The sequence below is a fragment of the Leptinotarsa decemlineata genome, unplaced genomic scaffold (genome assembly GCF_025532065.1).
Source record: "Leptinotarsa decemlineata unplaced genomic scaffold, Ldec_3_MD MMD2_P_RNA_scaffold_5, whole genome shotgun sequence".
Classification (NCBI taxonomy): domain Eukaryota; kingdom Metazoa; phylum Arthropoda; class Insecta; order Coleoptera; family Chrysomelidae; genus Leptinotarsa; species Leptinotarsa decemlineata.
In genome coordinates, this window is record NW_027412532.1 from 10,140,084 (window position 1) to 10,166,540 (window position 26,457).

The 26,457-nt window shown below is 35.0% G+C and overlaps 1 protein-coding gene across 3 annotated transcripts in view; it reads left to right on the plus strand.

Moving 5' to 3' along the window:
* The window catches only part of LOC111506553 (solute carrier family 2, facilitated glucose transporter member 1), a 104,777-nt gene that overhangs the window by 32,596 nt on the left and 45,724 nt on the right, over nt 1–26,457 (plus strand). Inside the window, exon 2 of one of the 3 annotated variants that reach the window (XM_023161663.2) lies at nt 5,069–5,149. The exons of the other annotated variants lie outside the window; for them this stretch is intronic. Coding sequence (XP_023017431.2) covers nt 5,069–5,149 — 81 coding nt within the window. The remainder of the gene's footprint in view (nt 1–5,068; nt 5,150–26,457) is intronic. 3 annotated transcript variants of the gene reach the window in all.

Sequence of the window (26,457 nt, forward strand, 5' to 3'; positions counted from 1 at the left end):
TTCCAATCCATGAAGTTAACAGAAGCGTGGATGTTTGAGAAATAAGAACTAAAAATTTTAGTGTTGTGAGAACAGTTTTTCAAATCAACTTTTTAAAAAAACACGGAAATGGGTCAATTTCGATTAATTGTCCTACTGGGATGTTTGTTAAAGCGGGTCCACACTATGCCGCAGTTGGCAAAGCCGAATCGATGTAGATGCGACCGTTGGCACGTGCCAGCCGTGTGCCAATGAAAATCGCTTAAGTGTCTTTCGGTGTGTTTCGAAGGAAGACAATGAGAAAGAAGAGTGGAGACATGCCAACCACTGGCATTGAAATTATTTGTTGCCAAATATCGCAAAGTAACTTCTTGATATTTGGTTCAACCAAATTTAGAAGAACTGAATTGAATGAATGCCAACAGATATGCAGATCAAATTATCTATAACAACACTTTGTTCAGGCTAGCCTTAACACATATCGGAAAACAACTACTCCCCTGGCTAATACCACGAAGGGCGTTGGATTACATTCGACGTGTGTCAGTGCAGGATTCTTCACTGAAGTTATTCCTGCATATAAGGTTGGCGATATAACTGCCGGAATCGATTTTCAATTATGGGAACACACCTGCAGACCGGTTTCGGGCTGTTTGGCCATTCGTCATTGCAAGGTAGTACAAGGTTGGTTACCTCGTTCACAGGCAGATGGAGCGCTGACAAACATGTTTGACGATGGCTTCAGCCATCGAGGAATGATATTCTGAAGGAATTTGGTTTTCAATTATGGGGAATCATCGACTTTATGTTGATGATATACACTACCTTGCACTGGCGAGTAGCCGAACGGCCCGAAACTGATCTGCAAGTGTGTTCCAATCGATTTAGGCAGTTGTATCGCCACCAGCATATGCAGAAATAACTTCAGTGAAGAATCCTGCACTGACACCTGTCGGATATAATCCAACGCCCTTCGTGGTATTAGCCAGGGGAGTAGTTGTTTTCTGATAGGTGTCAGTCCATTAACCTACAGTGTAGGTAAGTGAACAAATTGTTGTACATAATTTGATTTACAGACAGTCTTCACATATGCTCACTCACTTTATGTACATATGCAGACGTTTTAACAGTCGTTGGCGTTGCCCATTTTCATTGCCATCGGCAAATCGCTGCATAATGTTCATGCGCCTTTGCACAGTCGTGACGACTGTGCAAAGGCGACATCTATATGTGATATTACGTCACATATAGATTTTCTCCAATCTGGCGTCTTAGTCCAAGATGGCGTTTTCGTAAGAATGGTGGTCATGGCCGTTTCTGACTCTAAACATGAGTCCTTACAAACATATGAGTTCAAAAATGGATTTTTCTCTTTCTTATACTAAACAATACCATAGATGAGTTGAAAAATAGGAAAACAATATTGGTAAACAATGAAAAAACATTTCTATGAAAATGTTGGCTTCTTTCTACAACATTTGTATTGTTTCTTCTGATAACTGCATTAGATTGGTGTACTTGGTTCTGGTGTTCCTCTCAAGTATGCGAATTTGACAAGTTATACTGTCATTGGCAAGATGTTGCCTTGAATATTTCTAGAAATAGATGATCCACGAGCCCAAATGCATGGCAATGCCAATGCTGACGACATACTACCAATGAAATGGTATCAAACAATAAATCTTTCCATTGGGGTTTCCTGTCGATAACATAAGCAAAGTTGTCATACTGATTTTTTCATTTCTAGAGAAGCCGTTAATGGGTATTCTCACAGAATAAAGGTAGGAAAACAAAACTGTTTCAGATGTTTTTTTGTGAATTATTTTTTCCAAAATATGTAATGGAGAAAAATGAAGAAGGAATAGAAGAAAACATATTTCAGAGGAGCAGAAAATATTTATATAGAAATTAGATGCTGATTTCAAACCTCCATCAAGAATGAATCGCATATTCATAGCATTCAGCAGAAAGCTTCGCATGAAGCAGGTTTTCGCTAATAAATCTGCAGTCCCTGTTGAATAAATCACGATATAATCTCCATCGGAATTATCTCTAAATTACGGTATCTCATGTGAACCTCAGAAGATTAATAATTTTTGCTTCTTTATAACGATACATCCCTGAATTTATTTCCATTGAAGGTTTTTATTAATAAATACAGGATATACAACTGCTAGTCAATTCTACAGAGGCAATTGAATCAGTATGTGAACACATAAGTTCTCTTAGGTGAATATGGAACAAATAAAAAATACTACTCTGTTGAAAAAATATGGTGAATTTTATTTTTCCACTAAAAATATTTATTTATTCATTAACTTCTAATTTTTCCCTTCGATGTAGTTCCCTTCAGATGCCACGGTTTATTCCAATCCTCGAAGCAGTTATGATATGCAATATTTTATATGTCCTTGAGCTTTCTCAGAGATTCGTTTTTTTATCTTCTCAATCGTTGCAAAACGCCGTTCTTTCAAAGGTCTTTTCAAACTTCGTAACTGAAAAAAGTCCCAGAGGGCCAAATCTGATGGATACGGTAGCTGAGGTAAGATTGCGGTGTTGTTTTTGTACGAAAAATTGCAAACAAGCAATGACGAGCATTATCGAGATGAAATGTCATGAATTGTTATTCCACAATCAACAAGATAATACTCCTTATTGATTGCATGATCATGTGACAAAAACTCCTGATGCATTACGCCACGGTAATCGTGAGGAAACAGTGAGCAAAAACTTGAAATTTGATCGAACTTGGCGTCCTTTTTTTGGTCTTGGCTCTTCCATTAGGACGATTGGACTTTGGTTTTGATGCCATAACTATATAAGTACCTATGATTCGTCACCACTTATGACTGTTAAATGAATGGTAACAAATTTAAAGTAGAACTCAAGTGAATGATATCTGATTTTATTCTACAACGAATGTTTGAAATACAAACTGAGTAAAGAAAAGTATCTTCTGTATAATTCAGTGTTCATATAATTTCATAGAAGTATTTGTTTCGAAAGAATTTTTTTCTTTCGTGTAATTCCATGTTTATATGAAAGTAGCTGTTTCAGGAGGACTTTCTTTCAGTTTGTATCTGAAAGTTACTTCTTTACATGATCTACACATCCATGTATAGAGTTACTTATTTTCAAATTGATTACTTCCTTCCTTTCTTTGGAAGATTCCCTCATCTTTTTTTTTTGTATCGAAATGGAGTAGTAGAAAGCCAAAAACTTTCTTTCCCAAAAATTGATCACTCCTAAAAATATAACCCCTTCAATTCATGTAATCTTTATTTTGAAATGGAACAAATTACTCATTTGGGAATATGTTGAGCCTAAAAATGAAGTGTTTGAAGGTGGTTGACAATGTTACATGGTGAATTTCATTAGTCCCAACTTCCTGTGTCTGATATGGTAGAATTTGAAATCCTGAAATGAAAAATGAACATGAAAATCAAAAAGGAAAGCTGAAAAAATAACAATGATATTAAGCAAAAAAAACCGAAAAAACCTTACAATGGAATCAAGAACCAGGCAAAAAATTGAAAATTGAACAATCAAAATGAAACAAAAATTGAAAAATTAAGAGATTTCAAGCCAAGTTACTTCACAACCTTTCGCTTTTTAGTATTCACAATCGTCTTTGGGTGATGATTGAACTCCGAGAGATGACTATTTATAGGTCTTTCGAGTTCTTTCACCTATCACCTCTCTCTGCTTCACCGGTTTAGCGGGAGATGGCCGCTAGGCGGGGGTTGACCGTTTTCCGCTTCATTATGGGTTTCCATATGTTGCGTAGCTCTACGCTAGTTTGGCTGCATGCGTCGGTGAATTTTCTTCAGAACCAGTATGGATGATCTCAGCTTGGGACCACTTGATGTCATGTTGATGGGACTTTCAATAGCCTCTTAGTTTTACCGATGTAGGATTTGACACACTCACAGGGTACCAGGTAAATGCGATTCTTGGAATCGCAGTCTGCGTTTGGTGCCCTGATTTTTGTTGGGGTACATTTTCATTTGATATTCCGGAGATTTCAACACATACCTATTATATTAGACAATGGAAGTCCGAACTGATGAAATTCACCAAAGATGATGTGTTCTGTTAACCATGGCAATCAATTTATTGCCACGGATTATAAATTATTTTGATATCCGCGAAAAAGGATAACAAGAAAGTTCCCAAATACACTAGTAGGTATTATTATTGTAAATCTGCTTCTTTGTCAACCAAGCGAACAAAACCAAATAAAATATACCTAGGGAAATCTAGAGGCAATAGAGATCTAGATCTAGAGTCACTTCTGAACAATCCAACAAATTTCCAATCTCTGAGGGAAATCGTCAGTTGAATTCATCAATTTCGAAATCTCGGAACACGGGGTTGATGACAAAATATTTTTTTTGGCACGTAGGTTCCTTCTACTCATATTCTGACATCAGACACTGTTACCAATAAATGATAATGTCATGTCACGTACTTCATTATGTGTAGAATTTGAAATCTCTGGTGTGAAATGAATCTTTTGGGAACAATTTTTTCTTACCAAAACAAAAATGCTCTCTGTTGACGTGTGTTTCACTAACCAAGTCAGCATCATTAGGGGATGACTAGAACAAACAAGCGTCAAGAGACGGTATCTTTGTTATGGTTATAAAAAAGGGTTTTCAATGGATACACTACACTTCTACCAGTTCTATAACTTCTACTTACTGAGGTCGATAGGAAACTCAAATCTCCCACGTTAAACATCCAGAATTGCATTACTTTTGGACTATGGCATCATCATACGAGTATAAGGTACCGTAATAAATGAAATTGTTATATTATTATATTGTTATATTCAATTCAGAAAATTTAAAATGGTCAAATTAACCCCATCTTCAAAAATCGCAATCCGAAATCTAATAACATTCATGATATAATTATTATAAATTTGTCTAGTGGAATCTATCCGAATCTAATTTTATTTCCCATACTTTTGAACATTCCAAGAAGCTTCATTCATAATCAAACAAAAACAACATTTAGATATGACAATGTACCCAAAATATTAGTATCTTCAAACATTGATTATTTACTTTGTTAATGCATTCAGACGAAGGAATTGGAAGTTAAAAAGGAAAATAATCCTTCCAACGCTTCCATCAATACCAGTGTTACTTCCAAGGCCGATTTGGTAAGTTGACTCAATGATTGAATTTCTCCGAATCCAGATAAAATCAGTGTAGGAATATTTTATTCGTGTTTTACATTTTATCTTTTCTTACTTATTAAACAGAAACATGTCAAAATTGAACCTGAATATTATAATTATTATTCAAAATATGTTCCAAATGAATCTAAAACAAATTACAATCACATATATAAGCTTATATTCATGTTCACACTTCTTTTTATTCTTCAGATAGTCTATTGGAATATGATTAGGAACCTCAAATTTACCGATCCTTATGTATGGTCTCTATTCACTGGGTTTCATTCGGTCGAAGATTCCATCATCTGCCAAAATAAGAGGGTTGCCTTTTATTTTTCGGGATAAGAGAACAAAAAAAAATATTAACAATTGAAAACCACTTTATTGTTTTGCAAAATATTCCCCTTGAAGATCTATACACTTTTGCATGCGTTTGAACCAATTGTCGAAGCTCTTTTGCCACTCTGATTGTGGTATCTCCATAACATGCATTCTGAATGCAGCAACCGCTTCTTCAGGTTTTGAGAAACGTTGACCTCTCATTTTGTTTTTTATGTGCGGGAATAAAAAGAAGTCATTCGGTGCCAAGTCAGGATTATACGGCGGATGACTCATCAAATCGATGTTTTGGGTGCTCAAAAATGCAGTTGTTTGAGCCGATGTGTGAGAGCTCGCAATGTCGTGGTGAAGAGTGATCTGTTTTCGGCGGTTGGTTTTCCCGATTTCTTGGAAGACAACTGGCAAACAAATGGTTGTGTACCACTCAGAATTGACTGTTCTGTGTTGTTGTAGTGGTACGGTTGCGACATGTCCAGTTTTTCCGAAAAACAGGCGACCATGTGGTTGGAAGTGCTTCGTGAGCGAAACCCTTTTGTTGGATTTGGCTCATCTTGAATCACTCATACAGTCGACTGCTATTTACTTTCGGGCTCATACGCGTAAATCCACGATTCATCACCTGTCACGATGTCATAAACGTGTTTTGAAGCACCGCGATCGTATTTTTGGAGCATTTCCTTCGACCAATCGACACGAGCCTTCTTATGAGCACTTGACAAATTGTGTGGTCTCCAACGCGAACAAATTTTTTTGACAGTCAAACGAATATTACTGGAGTTTTTTCCCAACACCAAATCGTTATTTTTACACCTCGACACGTGTTTTGATCACCAAGTGATCATCTTCAAGAGGAAGATAAAACTCAAATGTTTATGCAATATTGACTGTATGCTGGTCCCGCTAATGCCTAAAATTGTCTCAATCTCACGGTAGGTCACATGACGATGTTGTAATATAAATTCGCGCACAGCATCAATGGTTTTCGTAACAACAACTGATTTTGGACGACCTTCACGAAATTCGTCTTGGAGAGAATTACGACCACGATTGAATTCACCATACCATCGATAAACACTGGTCCTTGATGGAGCTCCATCGCCAAGAATTGAATTAAGTTCATCCATGCACTGTTGCTGAGTTAATCCACGTCGAAAGTTGTAAAAAATAATCGCACGAAAATGTTTACGATTTAATTCCATTTTTGGGCCGAGATGCATCTGTTAAGTTATTGTGGAGAACACAAATAGCACGCGTATGTCATAACGATCTGGGTACGTATAAGTTCAAAAATATCCAACTTTACGATAGAGCTGTCAGTTGCCAGATTGCAACACTAGAGTTGCCAAATCCCGAAACATAAAAGGCAACCCTCTATTGACATATTTGGTATTTCTGAAACAAAACTCATTCAAAATATTCCTTTAAATAGAGTGTAAATTGAGACTAACCGTTTTGTCAGAGCTGACAGGTAATGTAGAGGATATGGAGTTGGCTTTTACTTAAAAACCATAGAACTTCCATTCCTGGGGTGAATCAATATTTAGAACAGATCTGGATTTCAGTAAGAAAACTTACATCTTTGGAGCCGCATATCGACCTACCAAAACTAACGTAACATTATCACTGAAAGAATCTGTATCGAGTCTTGTAAGAAACTGAGACTATTTCATTCTGGATGGCAATCTGAATATAAATTGCTCACTATCTTATAATTCTGCTGAAAGAGTGTTGCATCTATTCGTAAGATATGATCTGTTCCAACTGATTCAAATTCCTAATAGAAGGAACGTTGATAGTCGAAATAGTAATTTCAAACAGAAATAATATAGAGTCAGTGAATGTTTAAGATAGTGGTATTATTTTGCTATTTTTTTGTGAATTATTGGCATTGAAAACATTCCATGAATTTATGTTTCCGAGCTGAACTTTACGTGATGAACGGGGGTGTTATCTTCCACTTCAACTCTAGATGACATAACAAAACCGCATGTCCTTGGTTCATTTTCAATATGCGAGAATGTGCCCCTCTTAACTTCGTCAATGAATCCTTCTCAGGTGCAGCAATATCTGAATCGTATAACAAGTAACTGAGCTGAATCAGATGGTGATCTATAGGGCGTTCCAAAGAAAACTTGACCCCTTCTATAAGTCAAAGAACACGTCAATTTTTATTTCTAGGGAACTAATTCTGATATGGAAATCATACCCCTGTTTAAAAAAATCTGTTTTTCCGATAACCAGCTGTCGCACCCCTACGAACGACAACCCTCAGAAGTCGAAACTTGCGCGAGCTAAGGATTAACGAAGTCTTACCTTTTAACGTGTGATTCCTAACACGGGTTGGACGGTAGCAAGTGAAGATCGATCGTTCAGAGTAGGGCTTGAACCACCGACCAACACGGCAGTCAATTCGAGTGAGTGAACAAAGCACCCACGCCGAACCGCTTGGCTACCGACTGTGGTCAGCAACTCCCCTCCCCCTATTTTTTTCAATGGCATGGGGGTCGAGTGATACATCATTAGAAAGGTCTTTCATCCTTCTATCACTTCTGTGATTTCTTTCGAAATTGGTTCATTCGTTATTGAGAAAATAGATGTTGAACGTTTTATTAAAGAAAAAACAGAAAATTCGCTGTCGCTCATTTTATTGACGAAATCACGAAAAATAATATCAATGGCAATACAATCAACGGTTGAAGTGTTCAAAATGACCTCCATCTAGTTCCATACAATAATACAGTCTACTTTTGAAAGCGCTCCTTACAGCATTGAAGATGCCCGGAGTCAGAACAATTCTCTGTCACAGGTCTTCTGTTTAACGTATTGATGGCTCACGTTGTGGTCTCGATGATTCGTATTATACATTCTTGTAGCAGCTTTAGCGATAATGCATATAATAGATTTAAAAAATCTCCACAGCAGCGCCTTTGGGAATATTATAAAGCTTTGCGAAACAAGGTAAACTATGCAATCAAATATATTCAATTTCAATTCACCCACATTAACAGTAACATATGGAAGGAACTGAAAAATCTGAACATTATTACTAGTAGTAAGAGGTCTCTCATTCCGGTCAGTTTAACTGGTGATCTCAATGTATTGAACAGTAACTTTATCTCTGGTACAGGTTCGAATATCCCTGACAAACATACCGTCAAATAATTCTCCAATCATACTTTGGAGAATACTAGACAGGTCTCGTTCTCTCCTATTGACGAATTGAAGGTTCAAGAAAACTTACTTTTTATCAAATCTGCGGCCTCTGGCCCAGACAAAATTTCCTTAACGATGATCCTGTATTGCTATCCTCTGATTTTGCCATGCATCGTTCACATTTTTAACTTCTGCCTGATTAATTCTGTTTTTCCTTCTGTTTGGAAACAATCAAATATTATCCCATTGCCGAAAAACATGACGTTGCAAGCATGAATGATCTAAGGCCTATAAGCATACTTTCATCAAAAGCTCTTGAAAAAATAATTGACGAGCAGATTCGTGAGCACGTCTAGATGCACAATGTTCTTCCACACCACCAGTCAGGTTTCCGTCCCAATTATAGCTGCGCCACTGCTCTCCTCAAAGTGACGGATGACATATTCTCATATATAGATGCGAACAAGCTTTGTGTTCTCGTACTTCTTGATTACTCAAAAGCTTTCGACAGGATTAATCATGAATTGTTGTTAGTTATTCTACACTATATAGGCTTTTCTCCATCATCGCAGCAACTTATCGCTGCTTATCTCAATAAACGTACTGAACTCTATATCATCAGACTCGATCGAAACCTTGTGTGGTGTACCTCAGGGATCAATATTGTGACCGCTACTCTTCACTATTTACACCTCTCAATTCTGTAAACATTTGGAACATGTCACTTTTCTATGCGGATGACACGCAGCTGTACCTCGCTTTTGATGAAAAAGATATTGTTGCTGCCTGCACTGAAGTTAACGAGGATCTCGCGAGACTTGTCAATATATCATAAAAATTCTGTTTGTCCATCAATTATTATTATTATGTTATTATTATTATTATTCATTATTTCGATAATTGCTTGCAATAATTTTTATTCTTTCTTCAGTAGAATAAACCATGTTGAAACACACTAAACAAGGATGACTGAATAAACAGTGCCGTACAATGTTAATTCTAATTAAATAAATTCTACAAATCTAGAAGACCTGCGACAGAGAATTTTTCGGGAATGCCGAGTTCTGACTCCGGACATCTTCAATAAAGAACGCTTTCCAAAGTTATTACTTTTGTTGATTCCCTTAATAAAATGAGCGACAGTGAATTTTCTGTTTTTTCTGAAATAAAACGTTCAACATTAAATTTCTCAATAACGAATGAACCAATTTCGAAAAATATCACAAAAGTGATAGTGGGACAGAAGACCTTTCAAATGATGTATCACTCGACTCCCCATGCCTTTGAAAAAAATAGGGGGTAGTTGTTCATCGCAGGGGGGTGAAGTTACGGGTATGATTTCCATATCAGAATTAGTACCCCTAGAAGTAAAAAATTGACGTGTTCTTCAAGATTTTCGATTACTCGTCCGTTTCTGACTTGGAACGTATTGAGGAATGTTGAAATAAACAAACTCATTGTATACGTTTGAACCTGTCTTTATGGGACGAAACTGCAGTAACGTTAGTCACAAATACAAGTAGTAAAAAACATAGGCAGTTGCATTTCTGATTTTTCATGAAATGTATTCAAATGATCTACATAACTATGTAATTAGTTTATTTCGAACTTAGTTGCTTTCTTCTTTCATTCGGAATTTTCTATATTTTTTGTATAGATGGAGAAATACCCCCTATTTAATTAGTACTCCAAAAATTGTAATTATTATAATCAACGCGTCAGGAAGTCATATACTCGAATAGTTGAAATGTTTGTGCAAAACGGTTCGTTTCATCGGATTTTACGTTATTGACGTCGATATTTGACGCACGAATGACAATTTGTTTATATGAATATACATAACAAAACGAATTTTGAAATGAACAGGTAACTTGGAATGCCAAGAATCCACTTCCATTGTGGTTCTTGAAAAAAAATGTGATAATGTGTGTAATTGAATTTAGGAACTATCAGTGTGTGAATTTATGCTTTGTTAACTGACGGATATTTATCCCTAATCTATCTGAGTAAAAATACACAACTACAGTATACAATTATACTTTGTTCACCCTGATATTTCAGAAGTTGCAGTAACATTTATGTCTATGTTGTAAGTAACATTTATGTCTATGAGAAAATCCGTTGAAAACCCGAATTCAGGTTATGGTTTGAAAATATTGTATATTGTTTTCTCAAGTTACTCAACCCCGTACTCGAAAGTTCAAAAGTTTCTGTAAAGTGAATGATAGATAAAAAAAATAAAAATAAAAATGAGGAAAAAATTAAAGAATTAATAAAAGATTTCAAACCAAGTTACTTCACGACTGTATAGTTGAATAGGATGGCGACCGTTGAATAAGATTTAGATTGTCAAGTTGGCATAAATTCAGTGGAAATGTTGAAGAAATCGAATTGTTAAATTGTCGACGTTTCGAATCGTTATGTTTCACCTTCAGGAATATTTAGGGCGGCTTTCCGAATTAAAAAGGGTGAAGTAAATAGATTCGACATAAAATATAAATAAATGCACAGGTTCACGAAAAAATTTGACATAGACACGAAGTTTAGTTCATTTTGTTAATTTCTTCATGTCCGTGTCAACGTTTTTCGTGAACCTGTGTATGTATTTATATTTATATTGAATAGTAGTCCTGAAGATGAAACAATAAAGTTTCGAAACTTCAACAATTTATCAATGTGTTTTCTGAAAATTTCGACCGAATTCTCGCCACTCGACAATCGATTGTTAGTATCCATAATCGTCTTTGTGTGATGACTGGACTAATCCTCCGAGAGATGACTATTTATAGGTAGAAATATCGGTATTTCAATTAAGATACGGTACTAAAAATGGCGTATAGAGGAAGGTAAATTACGACGGTTGGTGGTAACCAATCATTATTTCTTTGACTTCATGTATATTCTTAGAACACGTTCAGCAGTAATCATTTTGTTTATCATTCTTGGCAATACAAAATTTGAACGTCAAATTTTCATACAGCCGAATTAAACTACATTACCCAATAAAATTGATGATCTTGATTTATGAATATTAAACCAAGTGAATTCATTCTGAGACGTAAAATTATATTTGTCCAGTTGAATAACGCCTTCGCAAACTTTTTATTCACTGTTTGGAGTTGCATCAACAAAATGGATTCCTATTTTCGGAGTTGAATTGAAAGTAAAAATGACTGAGATAAACTCCCGTGACATCGAAGTTTTCCATTGCTAATTTTCTCTTGGCGACTAAATGCCTTCTTCCTTCATATTAATTAGTTAATAGCAATTGCAATTTTTGTAAGTTGTCGGGACTGGTGATAGGTGAATTATTAGTCAGTCTGAAACAGCGTTTACAAATAATAAAATTTATTAACAACACCAACTAAACGGCAAACAGAAAAATACAGTGTAACCTCGTGGCGAGTGGTATGAAAATCAGGAATACCTCGGCGAAAACCCATAAGAGAATAAACAGTGACAATATGGTCGGGGTCATAAATATATTCGAGAAGGGTCAACCACTTGGGCCCTTGTCTTAATCCATCAAAGTGTTAACAATGAAACATCCCAAGTGGCTTCGTTCTAAATATTCATATGTTTTTCGGCAATAGACGGTCGGTTCTAGAGACAAAAAATGCTGAGTGAAAATTAAAATATAATAATAATAAGGCACACGGTTACCCATTTGTTTTATATGGATGATCTTAAACTTTATGCCTCTTGAGAGAAGAATCTCCATCAGTCCTTGAGGGTGGTGGAAGAGTACACGCATTCTATCGGTATGAAATTCGGTAATAGACAAATGTGCAATGGTCCATCTCAAAAGAGGACGATGCGGGGACTACGGTGAGGATGTGCAGCTCGTAGATGGAAGCATCCTACACCATCTGAATGCCGGAGAGACGTATACTCACATCGGGATGGAACAACGCCGCTCACAAGAGGTAACAGCAGTGAAAAACTCTCTCCGCGGCAAGTATCAGCACAAACTTCGACAGATCTGGTCATCGGAACTGTCGGGGAAGAACAAAGTTGCTGCAACAAATATGTTTGCCGTTCCAGTCTTACTCTACTCGTTTGGAGTAGTGAAGTGGACTCGGGAGGAGCTGTATCAATTCGACGTGAAGACACGAAACATGATGCATCTCTATAGGAGTTTGCATCCCAAATCGTACGTTATACGGTTGTACTTCTCCCGACAACAAGAGGCCCTGGACTTTTCAGTTTGGAGTGTCTACATGACAGAATGGTGCTGGATACAGCCTGTAAAGTCGTCAGGAGTTCGGATCCCCTTCTCTGCATGGTCCGTGACCATGCAGAGAATTGGATCAGGAATTGGAGCATTTCTCTTTAGGGCAGCTGCCCGAGCAGCTGATAAACTCGGTATAGTTTTCGACATTGAAAGAGGTGACCACAACTCTGTCACCGAGTTGAAACCTGTTCAGCAAAAAGCTCAAATAAAAGCCGCAGAGATCACCTTACTTCTGCGGAAACACAATGATAAGCCACTGCATGAGATCCTCTTCAATAACATTGGGGACCTTGGCTTACCAAAGTGCCTGACGTTTGCTTTTCTCAGGTCGAGTGGGCTGAAGTCGGAAACTGAGGGGTTCATCATGGCATGTCCAGCATATGCGGTCTCGGTCTGTATCCATCGACATAACGCGGCCCTAAGAGTGCTATATTATCATCTACGGCACTCTTACGGTATTGACGAGACACCGGTGTTGCCCTACGCTCTGCCGAATTTATTGGAACTATTCGGTCCCCACCCTCAGGCTCATACAAGCTAATAAGCCTGATGTGGTCCTTCTCGACCACCAGAGCAAAACGATATTTGTCGTGGAGTTTTCAGTTCCTGGCGAGACGAATATCGTCAGAAAAGAGAAGGAAAAACGGATAAAATATTGAGATTTTCTCTTCGAACTCCGCAGACTCTATCCAGATCACTCTATCAATATGGTTGTTCTGATTATTGGAGTCCTTGGTGGAATTATGTCCTCTCTACTCTCGAATCTCAAAATCATACCGGCTAGCCGCACTAAGGCGGAATTCTTAGCCGCACAGATGTAGAAGGCTGTCATTCTTGGCTAACTGCGCTTGCTCAGCGCACATGATTCTCGGACCCAATGATCACTTACCCCACGGTGTGGGGAGTGGTCATTGCTGGTGCGCCCTCCCGAATGTATCGGGGCTTCGGGGGATAGGGCCTGACCAGCGTGTTATCGAAAATAAGCAAGATAATCACAGAAGTCATAGAAATCTATAGCTTTTTCGTGATAAGGATACATTGTAATTAACTGTATGAATACTGAATCTAACATTGAAAGATAATGAATGATGAAGTATTCAATAACCTTATTGACAGAGACAGTAGTTTCAGACAGAATACATAGTTATTTTCGTCTGCTCAACAAATGCTTAAGTTAAATTGCTGTTTGAAATAGTTTGATTAACAAAATCAGAAAAGAAAGCTCTTTCGGTATTCAGAATAAATTTCTTTACTTCTCTCTTAAACATGTGAGAACTGTTGATATTTTTGATTTTTTCTGGTAATATTTGGTATAAGCGTGGTCCGAGATATGTTGCATTTCTTTGTCCCATGGTTTTGTCACATCGTGGTGCATTTAAAGAGTTTGCCTTTTTCCTAGTATTGTAAGAGTGGATGATTGGTTTTATTTTGATGTTTCCTATTTTTACATTACTGAGTATGCTCACACAAAAAAATTGTCGAATATCACATACATCTGCTTCTTTAAATAAGGCAGCAGTTGGATGAGTTTTTTTCCTATTAAATATAATCTTCAGTATCCATTTTTGTATGACATTTAGATTCCTAAGATAACAATCATTCACTCCTCCCCAACCTATTATACCATAGGATAGTTGGGATTGGACAAGTGCGAAGTACAACATTTTCAAATGTTGAATGTCAAGAAAGTTTTTTAAGTTATTGAATTTAGAAAGTGTACCTCTTAACTTTCTGATTATTTCTTTCATATGTAGGTGCCATCGAAAATCTCTATCTGAATGGATACCTAGATATTTTATTGATTCGCCTTCAGGTATGTGATTATTGTTTCCTAAATTTAGGGGTCCCATATTGGGTAATGTAATGCAGTATGATGTGAAAGGCAGATATTTGGTTTTTTCGAAATTGATCGTAAGTTTATTGTAACAGAACCATTTTTCGATCTCAATGAAATCTTTTTCTGCAGACATTTTCAATTGGTATACAAGTTGGTATACAAGACAGCCGTATCGTCAGCAAAGCTCAAAATTTTACCTTTTTTTGGTATCTGCAATAGTTCATTCAAATATATTGTAAACAGGATTGGTCCTGGAACCGTTCCTTACGGAACACCATAAGTAACAATTTTGGGATAACTCATAATTCCATCGATACTAACTCTCTGTTTTCGGTCACATAGAAAGCTTTCGAAAATGTCGTAAGCTTTCCCACGTATTCCGCAGTTCTCAAATTTTCTCAGGAGTTTTGTCTGACTGACGGTATCAAAAGCTTTGGATAAATCAACGAAGATGCACATTGCTGGATTTTTTTTGTCAAGAGCTTCGTAAATACAAGTAGTTAGATTTTATTTCGCATCTTCCATTGATCTTCCCCCCCTGAATCCGTATTGCTGATCAGATATCAATTTGAATTTCCTAGTAAAATTCACTAATCTTACTTTTAGAATTTTCTATGTTTGAGATCAGTGATACAGGTCTATAGTTACTCACTATTGTTTTGTCTCCACTTTTAAAAAGTGGTTTTATTATTCCTATTTTGAATATTTTGAGAAAGCAGCCTTCCTGTAAACATTTGTTGATTAGGTGAATTTTGTTAGAAAAATTAACATGAAAAACTCAAGCAAATGGATATTTTGTATGACTGCTCTATAATAGAGTTATGAAAGGTTAATTTCCTAACAAGAATTTATAATACAAAAAATAAAAAGCAATAATGAAATGAAATGTTTCTAAACTAAATAGTTATAGGAAAAACACTACAATGTGCTTTGAAATCATTAGGTAGAATACATTTTTCTGCACGTCACTTCAATTTGATATTTTTCAATTCAGGGTTCGATGTATTTCATGTTATTTGCCAAACCTTCATCACTTTCTGACGAAGAAATGACTACACTTTTTTCATATAATAATAATAATCGTCTTTATTGTTTTCTAGCTGTAGTTACATACAATTATTTAAATAGGTAAATTACAGAGCTAGTTGCTGATTTAACAAAAGGCGAAGTTCAACTCACTTAGCACAAGTGCTACTGAGTTGTTCTTCCACTCAACCTCAAAAAGATTCTACCTAAGCTAAAACAAGCATGCTGGAGAAGACGTCCATTGCTGAGACTTATTCTGGTCTCATAATGATGAAAAAAGTATAGGGTTGGGCAGTTTATACTTAAATTTGGCTTTCGAACAGAAGGAGTTTAAATCTTTTCCGTAAAACAGAAAGTTCTGAATTTCTTATTTCTTTTGGTAACAGGTTGATCACTTGGCATATTTTATAGATAAAAGATCGCTTGAAAAATTCAGTTTTATAACTAGGTGGGGTAAGAGTACCCTTAAATCTGATGTTCAGATGTTCTGATGTTCAGAACATCAGTACGAAAAGTGATTTTTCTGTACAGATAAGGCGGCGTTTTGGTTTGTATAATTTTGTTATATAAACTAGCAGCATTCAATATCCGTCTATTTTCCATTGTGATCCACCACGTATCCCGTAACTTATTGGATAATATTTGATAATTCCTAATTCCGTGAATGAGCCGTAGACACGAGTTTTGTACTTTCTGTATTTTCTGAGCATACTGTTTGGTTGAACATGGCCCATATAAAGTATCCGAGTAGTTGAAGCGCGATAACACCAGTGCATCACAGAGAGTTGTTTTCGTCTGCTTCGTGAGTATGTGTCTGTGTTCATAAATAAGTTTCAACGAAGAATATGCCAGTTGTATTTATTTGTTTATGTGTTTTTCAAACCGCAAGTCAGAGTCGATTATAACTCCAAGATTTTTGCATTTATTTGTGGGTTGTAAAGGAACATTATCAATCGTGATTGTAAGAAATTCACTTGTTTTCTGGCGATTATTTTTTGATCCGAAAAGGATGATATTCGATTTAGTGGCATTCAGTAGTAGACAGTGATCTCTTGCCAACTCAACAAATGACTCGAGATCATTGTTAATAAGCGTACATGCATTTTCTTTACCTTGAGGGAGAAAGCTATGATAGAGTTGAGTGTCATCAGCATAAAGGTGAAATTTACAGTGTTCTAGACTACGCAACATGTTTGATGAATAAATTGTAAACAATAGTGGACCCAATATTGAACTCTGTGGCACACTTGACTTAAGTTTTAGATAGTTTGAATAGATTCAATGGATTCGATTGTTGAAACATTTTGGTTGAAGGATATTATTTGTGCTAAAATATTAGCCATTCCATAAACAATTCATGTGACATATGGGATTCATGTAACATATCTTATAGTTATTCATTTTTGGAAATTATCATTTTCAGTGAGAAAAAATAATATTGACATTGTTGATCATGAGCATCAATTCATCATCATGAAAAAAATTGTTAAATTCGTCTGAAACTTTGTGGTTATGAGAAAATATGAAATACCCATTTTAGAGCTTCAATTTCAGGTGAAACCTTTAATCAATATCTAAGGAAACGAGTTGGAAATGAAGACGATTGCGGTGAAAATTTCCATTAAAATAAAAATACTTATCACCAATACTGACGTTGAACTTGACTGATAAGCAAATAATCGGTGTAGTACATTTAACGTCAGTTATAAATGCCACTTGTAACTTCCATATAACACAATATAATAATGTGAAATTGCCGGCATTTGCTTTAGAATTAGCGACGTACTACGTTTTTCACATTTCATAAAATCATAGGAATTTTGAAGGAAGCATTACTACATACAACGACTTCCAAAAGGGCACAAGGGCACATGACATGATGCACCTTTAGTGCAGGTAGAAAAAATGGAATGAATACGTGTAAAATGCCATGGATGTATTTGAAAGAATCCTATATACGATATGTTAGAAAGAGATGGTGATTTCATTAAAATATTTTTTGGATTGATCTCTTGAGATGAATAAAACACGTGTTGCGCTTTTGTAAACTGTTGAGCTTTCTCAGGCGGTAATGATCATTCATCAAGCTGGGAATTTTACACTAAAACAGTTAATTGTGAATAAATATAGTTTTTGTCTTGGAACATTTTTACTATTTTGGGTTGTACAATAAGTGGAACATACTTCGGATAACTACCTCCTTTGAAGGTAACTCGTGAAAATGAAAATATCGCTTCATTGACTGACAGAAGTAACCAAATAACGTCAATGGTCCATGATCTACCTCTATATAGAGTACATCGTCAGTTAGCGGTATTTTGGAAAATAATAGGATTCACAACCTGAATATTGGGAAATACTGTTTTTGTAATTGAATGAATTTGAATGTAATTTGAATGTAATTTGAATGTAACAGTCTATATAAACAAATCTATTGGACAGAGACAGGCTTGTCTGACTATCAGTGGTGCCATCAGTACCACACCGTCAGCGGCCATGGAGATGCTTCTAGATCTACTTCCTCTCCACATTTTTCTGGAAAGAGAGGCTAGATGGACTGCACACAGACTTGTGCACATTGCCAATTGCACAAATCAATTCAATGCAGAGTGCAACAGACTATTGATTGACATTGGAAGTCACAGCATTCTGGAAATGACCTCGGACTTTATGCCTCCAACGGTCAACTACGAACTGCCTTATAAAGTACTATTCCCGAGTAGAGAGGACTGGAGAAGGAAATATTAAGAGCAGATAGTTGTTGGTTCACATATGGATCAAAAACACCTTCCGGTTCTGGTGCAGGTGTTTTCAGTCGCAGACCCAGGACAGAGTTATCTACCTGCCTAGGAACTTATGCGACTGTATTTCAAGCGGAAATTTACGCTGTTGAATTGTGTGCGGAGAGATTGGACAAATCCAACTTCACTCACAAGTCAATAAAAATATTCTAGGACAGTCAAGCGGCGTTGAGAGCTCTTGGCTCCTACTGAGCAACGTCTAAATTGGTAGCAAACTGCCAAAAAAGATTGTTTCTGGTCTGAATTCCTGGCCATACTGCCATACTGGCCACGAAGGCAATGAAGCTGCTGACTCTCTTGCAAAGGAAGGTGCTGCAGGCATATATATATATATATATATATATATATATATATATATATATATATATATATATATATATATATATATATATATATATATATATATATATATATCTTTAAAAAAATCTGTTTCGAATCTGTTTTTCCGTTAATCAGCTGTCGCCCCTATTCAAACGACAACTCTCAGAAGTTGAGAAACTTGTGCGAGCTAAAGACTAACGAGGTCCTACTTTTAAACATGTGATTCCTAAATATATATGTAAAAGAACATATACTTTCATAGCTGGATTCGATAAGTAAACTAACTAATTGAAACTTTCGAACAGACGTTTGCAATGATTCATTTATGTTCCCAACAAAAAAATTGAAATGAAAAAACTTTTACCAATTTCTCCAGCAAGTCTGAAGTTTGAAAAAATTATTTTATTTATACCTCGGACTTTGACAAAAGTGTTGGTGTAAAACCACAATTGAAATTACTGTAAACATTTTTCGCCAAAGAATTTTGGTTCATCATCCACTGAGTATATCAATTCTTTTATTTATTTATATCCATATTCAATGGGTTAAACAATTTTTTTGTTGAACTGTCCCAACCACCCATTCCATCTGTATTTTTAGCGCTTAATACAAATTATAAATATTGGTGCTACCATTTCGAGAAATGGGATTTTTTATTTACTTCTCTGCTCTTGACGAATCTTCTTTCAAAATTTGAATATCTGACAGTGTTTGAAATATATCCAAAAAAAAGAACATCTCATTCCTCAAAAAGAAAGTGTATGATATAAAATGGCACTTGTGAACTAGTATGTACATATTCGAACGTAAAATCATCGTCATTATAGTTTAGTCGGTAACAATTATTGAGTTAATTATTAGTAATAATGAACATTTGACCGATTATTCCTTTTAAGAACCCATTAGTTCTCTCTCACATTTGTCACGTCGTACAGTCTTCACTTCAAAACACAACAATTATACTGACAAGGCTAGCAGATCATGTTAGACATTTCTAGTATTGCATTGATAATGTACAACCAAGAAATCGGGATTGAATTCGCTGTATTGAAAATGATACATTCATATTTGTATGACTGTTTTTTTCTCCTATTGAAAAACCAGTTCCTTCTGATTGAAATATTTTTGATTCAGTTCGTTGTACCACTGCGCCACCTGCAGACAAAGTCCGTAAACAACTCGACAAACACACTCCGGGGTCGAAGACAAAATAATGAACATTTTCTGGAGAGGTGCTTATGATATGTCCAAGTTCAGGTGAAATCACCTCACCATTGCCCTTGATGTGAACCTACAACTTTGTAATGGAAGACGTTGCACACGTGCCTGATAACTTTACTTCAGCTTTCTACGCGGCATCAGCTGGAATAACTCCAAAATAATACCTCCATCGTCACAGTCAACGCATACAACACTGAAGTTGCCTGACACAGAAGACGACGAAACGTTTGCTACAATAAATTCTATTCCACCACGGCTTTCCAGCTTGGATTTTGATCTTTCTGAATCTTCCATTATAAAAAAGCTGTAATTTCAAGAAGTAATATGGGTTCGGATAACCCCACGGGATCGGTCAACACGCGGATAAATCAGTTATATTCTGTAGCTCACGCGAACAAAATTGACTGCAGAAGCTATTAAATCTGTTTCAAAATCTTTTTTCCGTTAACCAGCTGTAGCACCCTTACGAACGACAACCCTCAGAAGTCGAAACTTGTGCGAGCTAACGATTAACGAGGTCTTACCTTTCAACGAGTGATTCCTAACACGGGTATATAAAGAAAATCTGTAATGACCGCCGTAATGATACACTTTTACTTTACTTTTTTTCACATTGTGGAAGCTGAAAATATCAAAAGGAAGTTTCTGGATTGTGAATTGAATGTCAATTCAGACATACACTATAGAAAAATACTTATGACGATATGTGGAATATGTCGATATATGTTGGATTTCATTCCGTGTAGAGAAAAGTGATTCTCCACTAATTCCCGATTCGAACTTGGTTAACAATGATTTCACGTAAACTCTTTTCAAAAGAATCAAGCTTGAAAATTTTTGTAGAGAAGAAGAGAATCCCAAACCTTCCTTCGATGTTGGGTTTTGGTGGACGACTCTAGTAAAGTATATGGATTTTTCTGGATAAAATCTCGTAACTTGAGGTGTTTTAAGAAGCGGAAGTCCATGTACCTATATGAGCAATATTTCGAAAAATATCTAATTTGAGCTTCATAATGATGCTTTCACTATTTCAGCTACTCAAACAAATTAATTTACGCAAACAGCATAATTTTGCATCTCGACATCACTATGATAGATAATGTCACATTAATCTTTTCAGAGGATGAACCATCGATGGATGGAATACGGAGTATCAGATTTCATTACATATGGTTGCGGAAAATTTTGAATTAATTCAGTTAATTACGAGCCCAAAAGCGAATGGAATCACTCTTAAATTTATTCGCATACCTTAACTTTAAATTTATTGGAGGACATTAAACAGATTTTGAAAAAAATCGACTAACGAAACGAAGATTAACAGAATGAGTTGCAATGTTCGGACGGAAAAATTGAACCATCAATCAATTATATGGAAATGTTCATTATGAAAGTCGACCTGTCTGTAGGCTGTTTGATGAAATTGATTACTTTTATACTGGAAGTGCCTCATTCACTGTTAATGTATGTGTTATTTACTTAAAGTTTTTATAAGTGAATTATACCCAAACAGCAGAGAACACAATACATGTAAATAGAGTAGCATCAATTACTCAGGTAAACTTTCAGAAAATATTCAAAATTACTTTTCTACATACAAAATAACAACAGCTGTCATAAGTAATAATAATTTAGACAGGTACATAAAGAATAGAATATAATAGAATAGAATATATAACCTAGCTTTCAGATTTCACATGTTTTTTTATACTTGATAATGTGGTAAAACCCGAAACCGGTCGTGAAACTAAAAAACACTTGTGGAAATCAGGCAAAGGTGTTTTTATTTATTTCATTAAAGTCACTGGTAATATTTTTCACTTGAGTGATTAACTAGGCTCCATTGAATTTCAAAAGGACACAAGAAACTCAGTATCTACAGGAAAAAGTTCTAGAGAATCAGAACAATAACAGTTCGAAACCAAACACATCCTCATTTGAATTGAGGTCTATGAAAACAAAACTGACAAAGGCCCAAACACTGTGAAGGATATTTTGGTTACCCTTCAAAGTTAATGTTACTGTCAATAACCAAAAACTATTGTATAATCATAATTTCATTGTGAACAGGAGCCCCTGAATAAACCCTAGGCTTGCTTTATTTCATACAAAAAAAAGGACATCCTCCTGATTGAAGATCCAAACATCACAAGCAATGTTGATAGTCTGGAACATCTGGAAGTCTCTTTTATTCAGATACTCAGAAAAAGTGGTCGACTAATTCAACCCACTAGTGGGTCGCGACCCATTGTTTGGGAACCACTGCTGCAATGAAACACATGTCGCGGTTTTGTAAACTGTCCAACTCCACAATGATATTGATACGTTATGGCATTCCATTAAGTATCACCGAGAGATATCGCTTGTTGAAATATTCTTCCATTTCACTGGACGTGACATTTTTGATTCCTGTTTTCATTTTGAAACATTCTCTGGTAATTTTTAAATTAGTAAATTTTGAATGTGAATGAGTTCAAAAACTCAGTTACTTCAGAACTACTCACTGATACGAGTTAAAATTTGAGATAAATCACTATTCATTTAACATTAATTTGCGTTTATACTTCCCGTACACCACTGTCTATGTGTCAGAAAAAGTTATTGTTTTAATAAGAAGAGAGGTATATACTGAACATGTTCACGGTCAAACCAGTTACAATCTGCATTCGCAGCATCACTGGACCTTGAAAACTATCCCATAAATATAAAGAAACAAAAGAACAAAAGCCACTATGGAATCGAGGAGTTTAAACCGGAAAGCTAAAAGAATACGTACTATAACCATCAGCTCACCATGTTTTCGACTAAGATCACAATACGGCAGCAGCAACCAGCAAAGTTGTTTTATAATTCCATGGTGTTGCAACAGTTTTATTTTATTAGAATTTTATAATCACTTCTAAAATGTTAATTGATCATATTAGATGATCGGTGAACACAATACAGTTGTAGGCAATAAAAGTGTTTTATAAGTTTGTCATAGAAACGTTTATGGAATAAAATTAAAAAACCATTATAAAATAATCAGGAACTTATCACAGAAACGTTTTTGCAACTAATTTATAAAACCTATTTTCCTATAAAAGTAAATTATTATGTAGCAGTTTTATAACACTTTTCTGTGAGATTTTCATGATAGCTATAATACTATTTCAAGCTTATTTTATAACTGTTTTCTGTAGTTTTAATGAAATTATTTTATTAGAATGCTTTCAGATACTATTTTATTTTCATTAACATATTGTCACTTGAATGATAATTTCGCAACTATTTTATAGTATGGTATATTTACTACAATTCAAAAACACTAATATAACTGTTATAAAATCAAACTGATTTTGCTAATATATATTTGCTGCCACCAAGAATAAAATTCAGCATTTGAGAACAACCAGCTGACATCGATTCCTAATTACAGCTTTGAAAAATTCTTCAAAATGTAGTTACGTTTAGTAAGAATATTTTTGTTCAGTTATTCAAGTGGGACACCATCGATATCGTGGTGCAAATTAGTTCTTCAGCAACTATTAAATATTTGATTTTTATTGAGTATAGGTACCCCATAAGTAAATTCAATATTTTTAAGGCATTGGGTTTAGTAACTCAACCTTTCTATTCACAATTTGGAAGACTGTAAAATACAAAGGGTTGGCATTTTCAAGTTTCAGTTTTTAGTTATATATTTAGAAAACCTGAATATTTTGTTCTCTGAGTGAAGCAGTTTCGTGTTACAACCCTTTAAATGATGACAAATTCAGGTACAGCAAGGTACCATAAACCACGATGTCCCATAAAAGATAAATAATTTTGGCTTTTCCATACTTTCTGTGACAACTTGTTTGAATGAAAATAACCCTGCTTGCTTTTTGGGTTGCATGGAATTGATAATTTCTTCTTGTTCTGTATCGTCATTCTTCAGCTTTCGCTCTAATAGGTCTTCAGCAATTTGGTAGGTCATCAAATGACTTCGTTTTAGTTTATGAATTCGTATAAGCTCATCAGCATCAATTTTTGGCCATGAGAGTTGGTTATTATTCACCCATGACAACGGAACTGTGATGAATATATATATATATATATATATATATATATATATATATATATATATATATATATATATATATATATTCATATATATATATATATATATATATATATATATATATATATATATATATATATATATATATACCTAAAACGTAGATAAAATGAGTCAAATCCAGCTTCAAACAGACAAAACTATAAACTGAAAATATAGGCCTGAATTATCAAATATCTGATCAATTATTGAAGCTAATTGAAAAATCGTCATTTCCTCTAAACGCACGATAAATTTAATATCAACAATATTTCATCGGCGTTCATATAGGTTATATTTAATATTCACCATGTATTTAGCATTAGACAACGGATATTTATCATTAAAAAGGTAATATGTGATGAATATAAGTAATTTATATTATAAGAGTCACCAAAGTGTCGTTTATCAGCAAAAATGTTGCCAACTAACTTATGACATAACTTATAGTTGTGTTACAACCCAGAACTAAGTGTTTCTTAACAGTTTTATAGGGGAAACATAGTAGCTTGAATACGTTGAAATGCTTGCTACTAATACCAATTTAGTTTATAGAACGACGCCATTTTAAATGATAGAGATCCGGGATACTGAAATTAAATGAGTTGAAAATATGAAATACTGCATATATCGTGATATTTACAGCTGAAAAGTACATAAATATCATAACATTATATTATTTAGAATAAAGTGAGTTGAATTTGGAACTAGAAAATTAATACGTCGACAGAGTGAATTTTTATATAATCAATAATTTCACCGAAAACATTTATAAATGAGCGGCGCGCTTAAATTTTGCTAATAATAGGCTATATATTTGTCAATAAAATTTCATTTGCAGTTAAAATATCAATCTTCGAAACACAAACAATGTCTTTAACAGTTTTATGAGTGAAAAAGTGAAATTTTAAAATGGCTTCAACCTTTCTATTTGTTACTTTTCACTTGGTGACATATCTATTATATTTTCCTAGTGTCCAATACAAAATTACTTCTTGCGTCTTCAAGAAAACATTTCCAACACTTTTTTATTTTATTGTTATCGTTTTTGGCTGTATTATATTTTATAACGCCTACTTGGAACTACTGAAAAACTCTTATAAAACTGTCTTCTGATTATTTTATAAGTATCGCTTAAATATGTAGCAAAAGTGCAGTAAGGAAAGTTTTTACGAAACTACTTTTCAAGAGTGTTAGACAAATTTTATAGTTATTGCTAAAATGTTTATAAAACTGTTTTGTAGAGTTTGTAAAAGGCCTTACAAAATATTGATAATAACTATAATGTTTTATAAAACGGTGCCAATTTCCTATTTATAGCAGTTTTATAAACACATTGAAAACATTTCTGGGAGTAATGCAGTTTTGTAATTTGTTTCTTCGAAACGTTTCCGCAACTATTATAAAATACGAAATTGCTAGTTGGGCAATAGCCTATTGACTCTTTCAAATTATTTCTTTTGAAAATCTCAAAAAAATTTCGCCATTTCTGAATTATTATATCTTTAAAACATATCTACGTATAGTTGTAGGAAAAAATTCTCGTTAGGTGTCAAAAAGATGAGGTGTGATATGAATACAGAAAATAATGCACAGACCCAAAATTAGTACATCGATGGAAATTGGAACATCCAAAATCACATGATCCAGGTGGAAAAATTCGAACTGACCAAATTCGCCAACAGAAATAAGGAAAATGAAATGAAATGATTGATTGAATGAAATTATTTTCGTGTTTTTTCAGATGCTATAGGAAGTTCAATATATTCATTATATATTCCTGGCAATTAAGTGAAAGGAAAAAATCTTGAAAATGACAAAATGTTTATTTCATGCTGTTCCATTCACATTTGATAGCAATTCGTTAGCTGCAGGGATCTGAAGGTAACCAGTTCTCTCGTAGGTGAACACTGATTTGAGTTGAAAATTGAACTATGGAGGAAGTATCATTCCAATGTACTTTGATAATATATAATCGACTAATGAATATCAAGTATATTCAAGATCCTCAGACGTGTCTAGTATAGAGTTCAGACACGCCTGAAGAAGCCATTGTATGGCGAAACACGTGCTGCGTTTTTATATATTAAAGAATAATTTCCTTTCTCACCTGACGAGTTTCGTGAACCATATTTACTGGAGAGCCATTTAGACAAATAATATTACTTTGAATCAAATGAATACATTGGTTACCTCAAGCATTTTATGCACACTATACAGGATTTTTTTTAGCTGATCACACTATTGCTATCTCGAAAACGGCCCTGCAAGGTTGGTTGA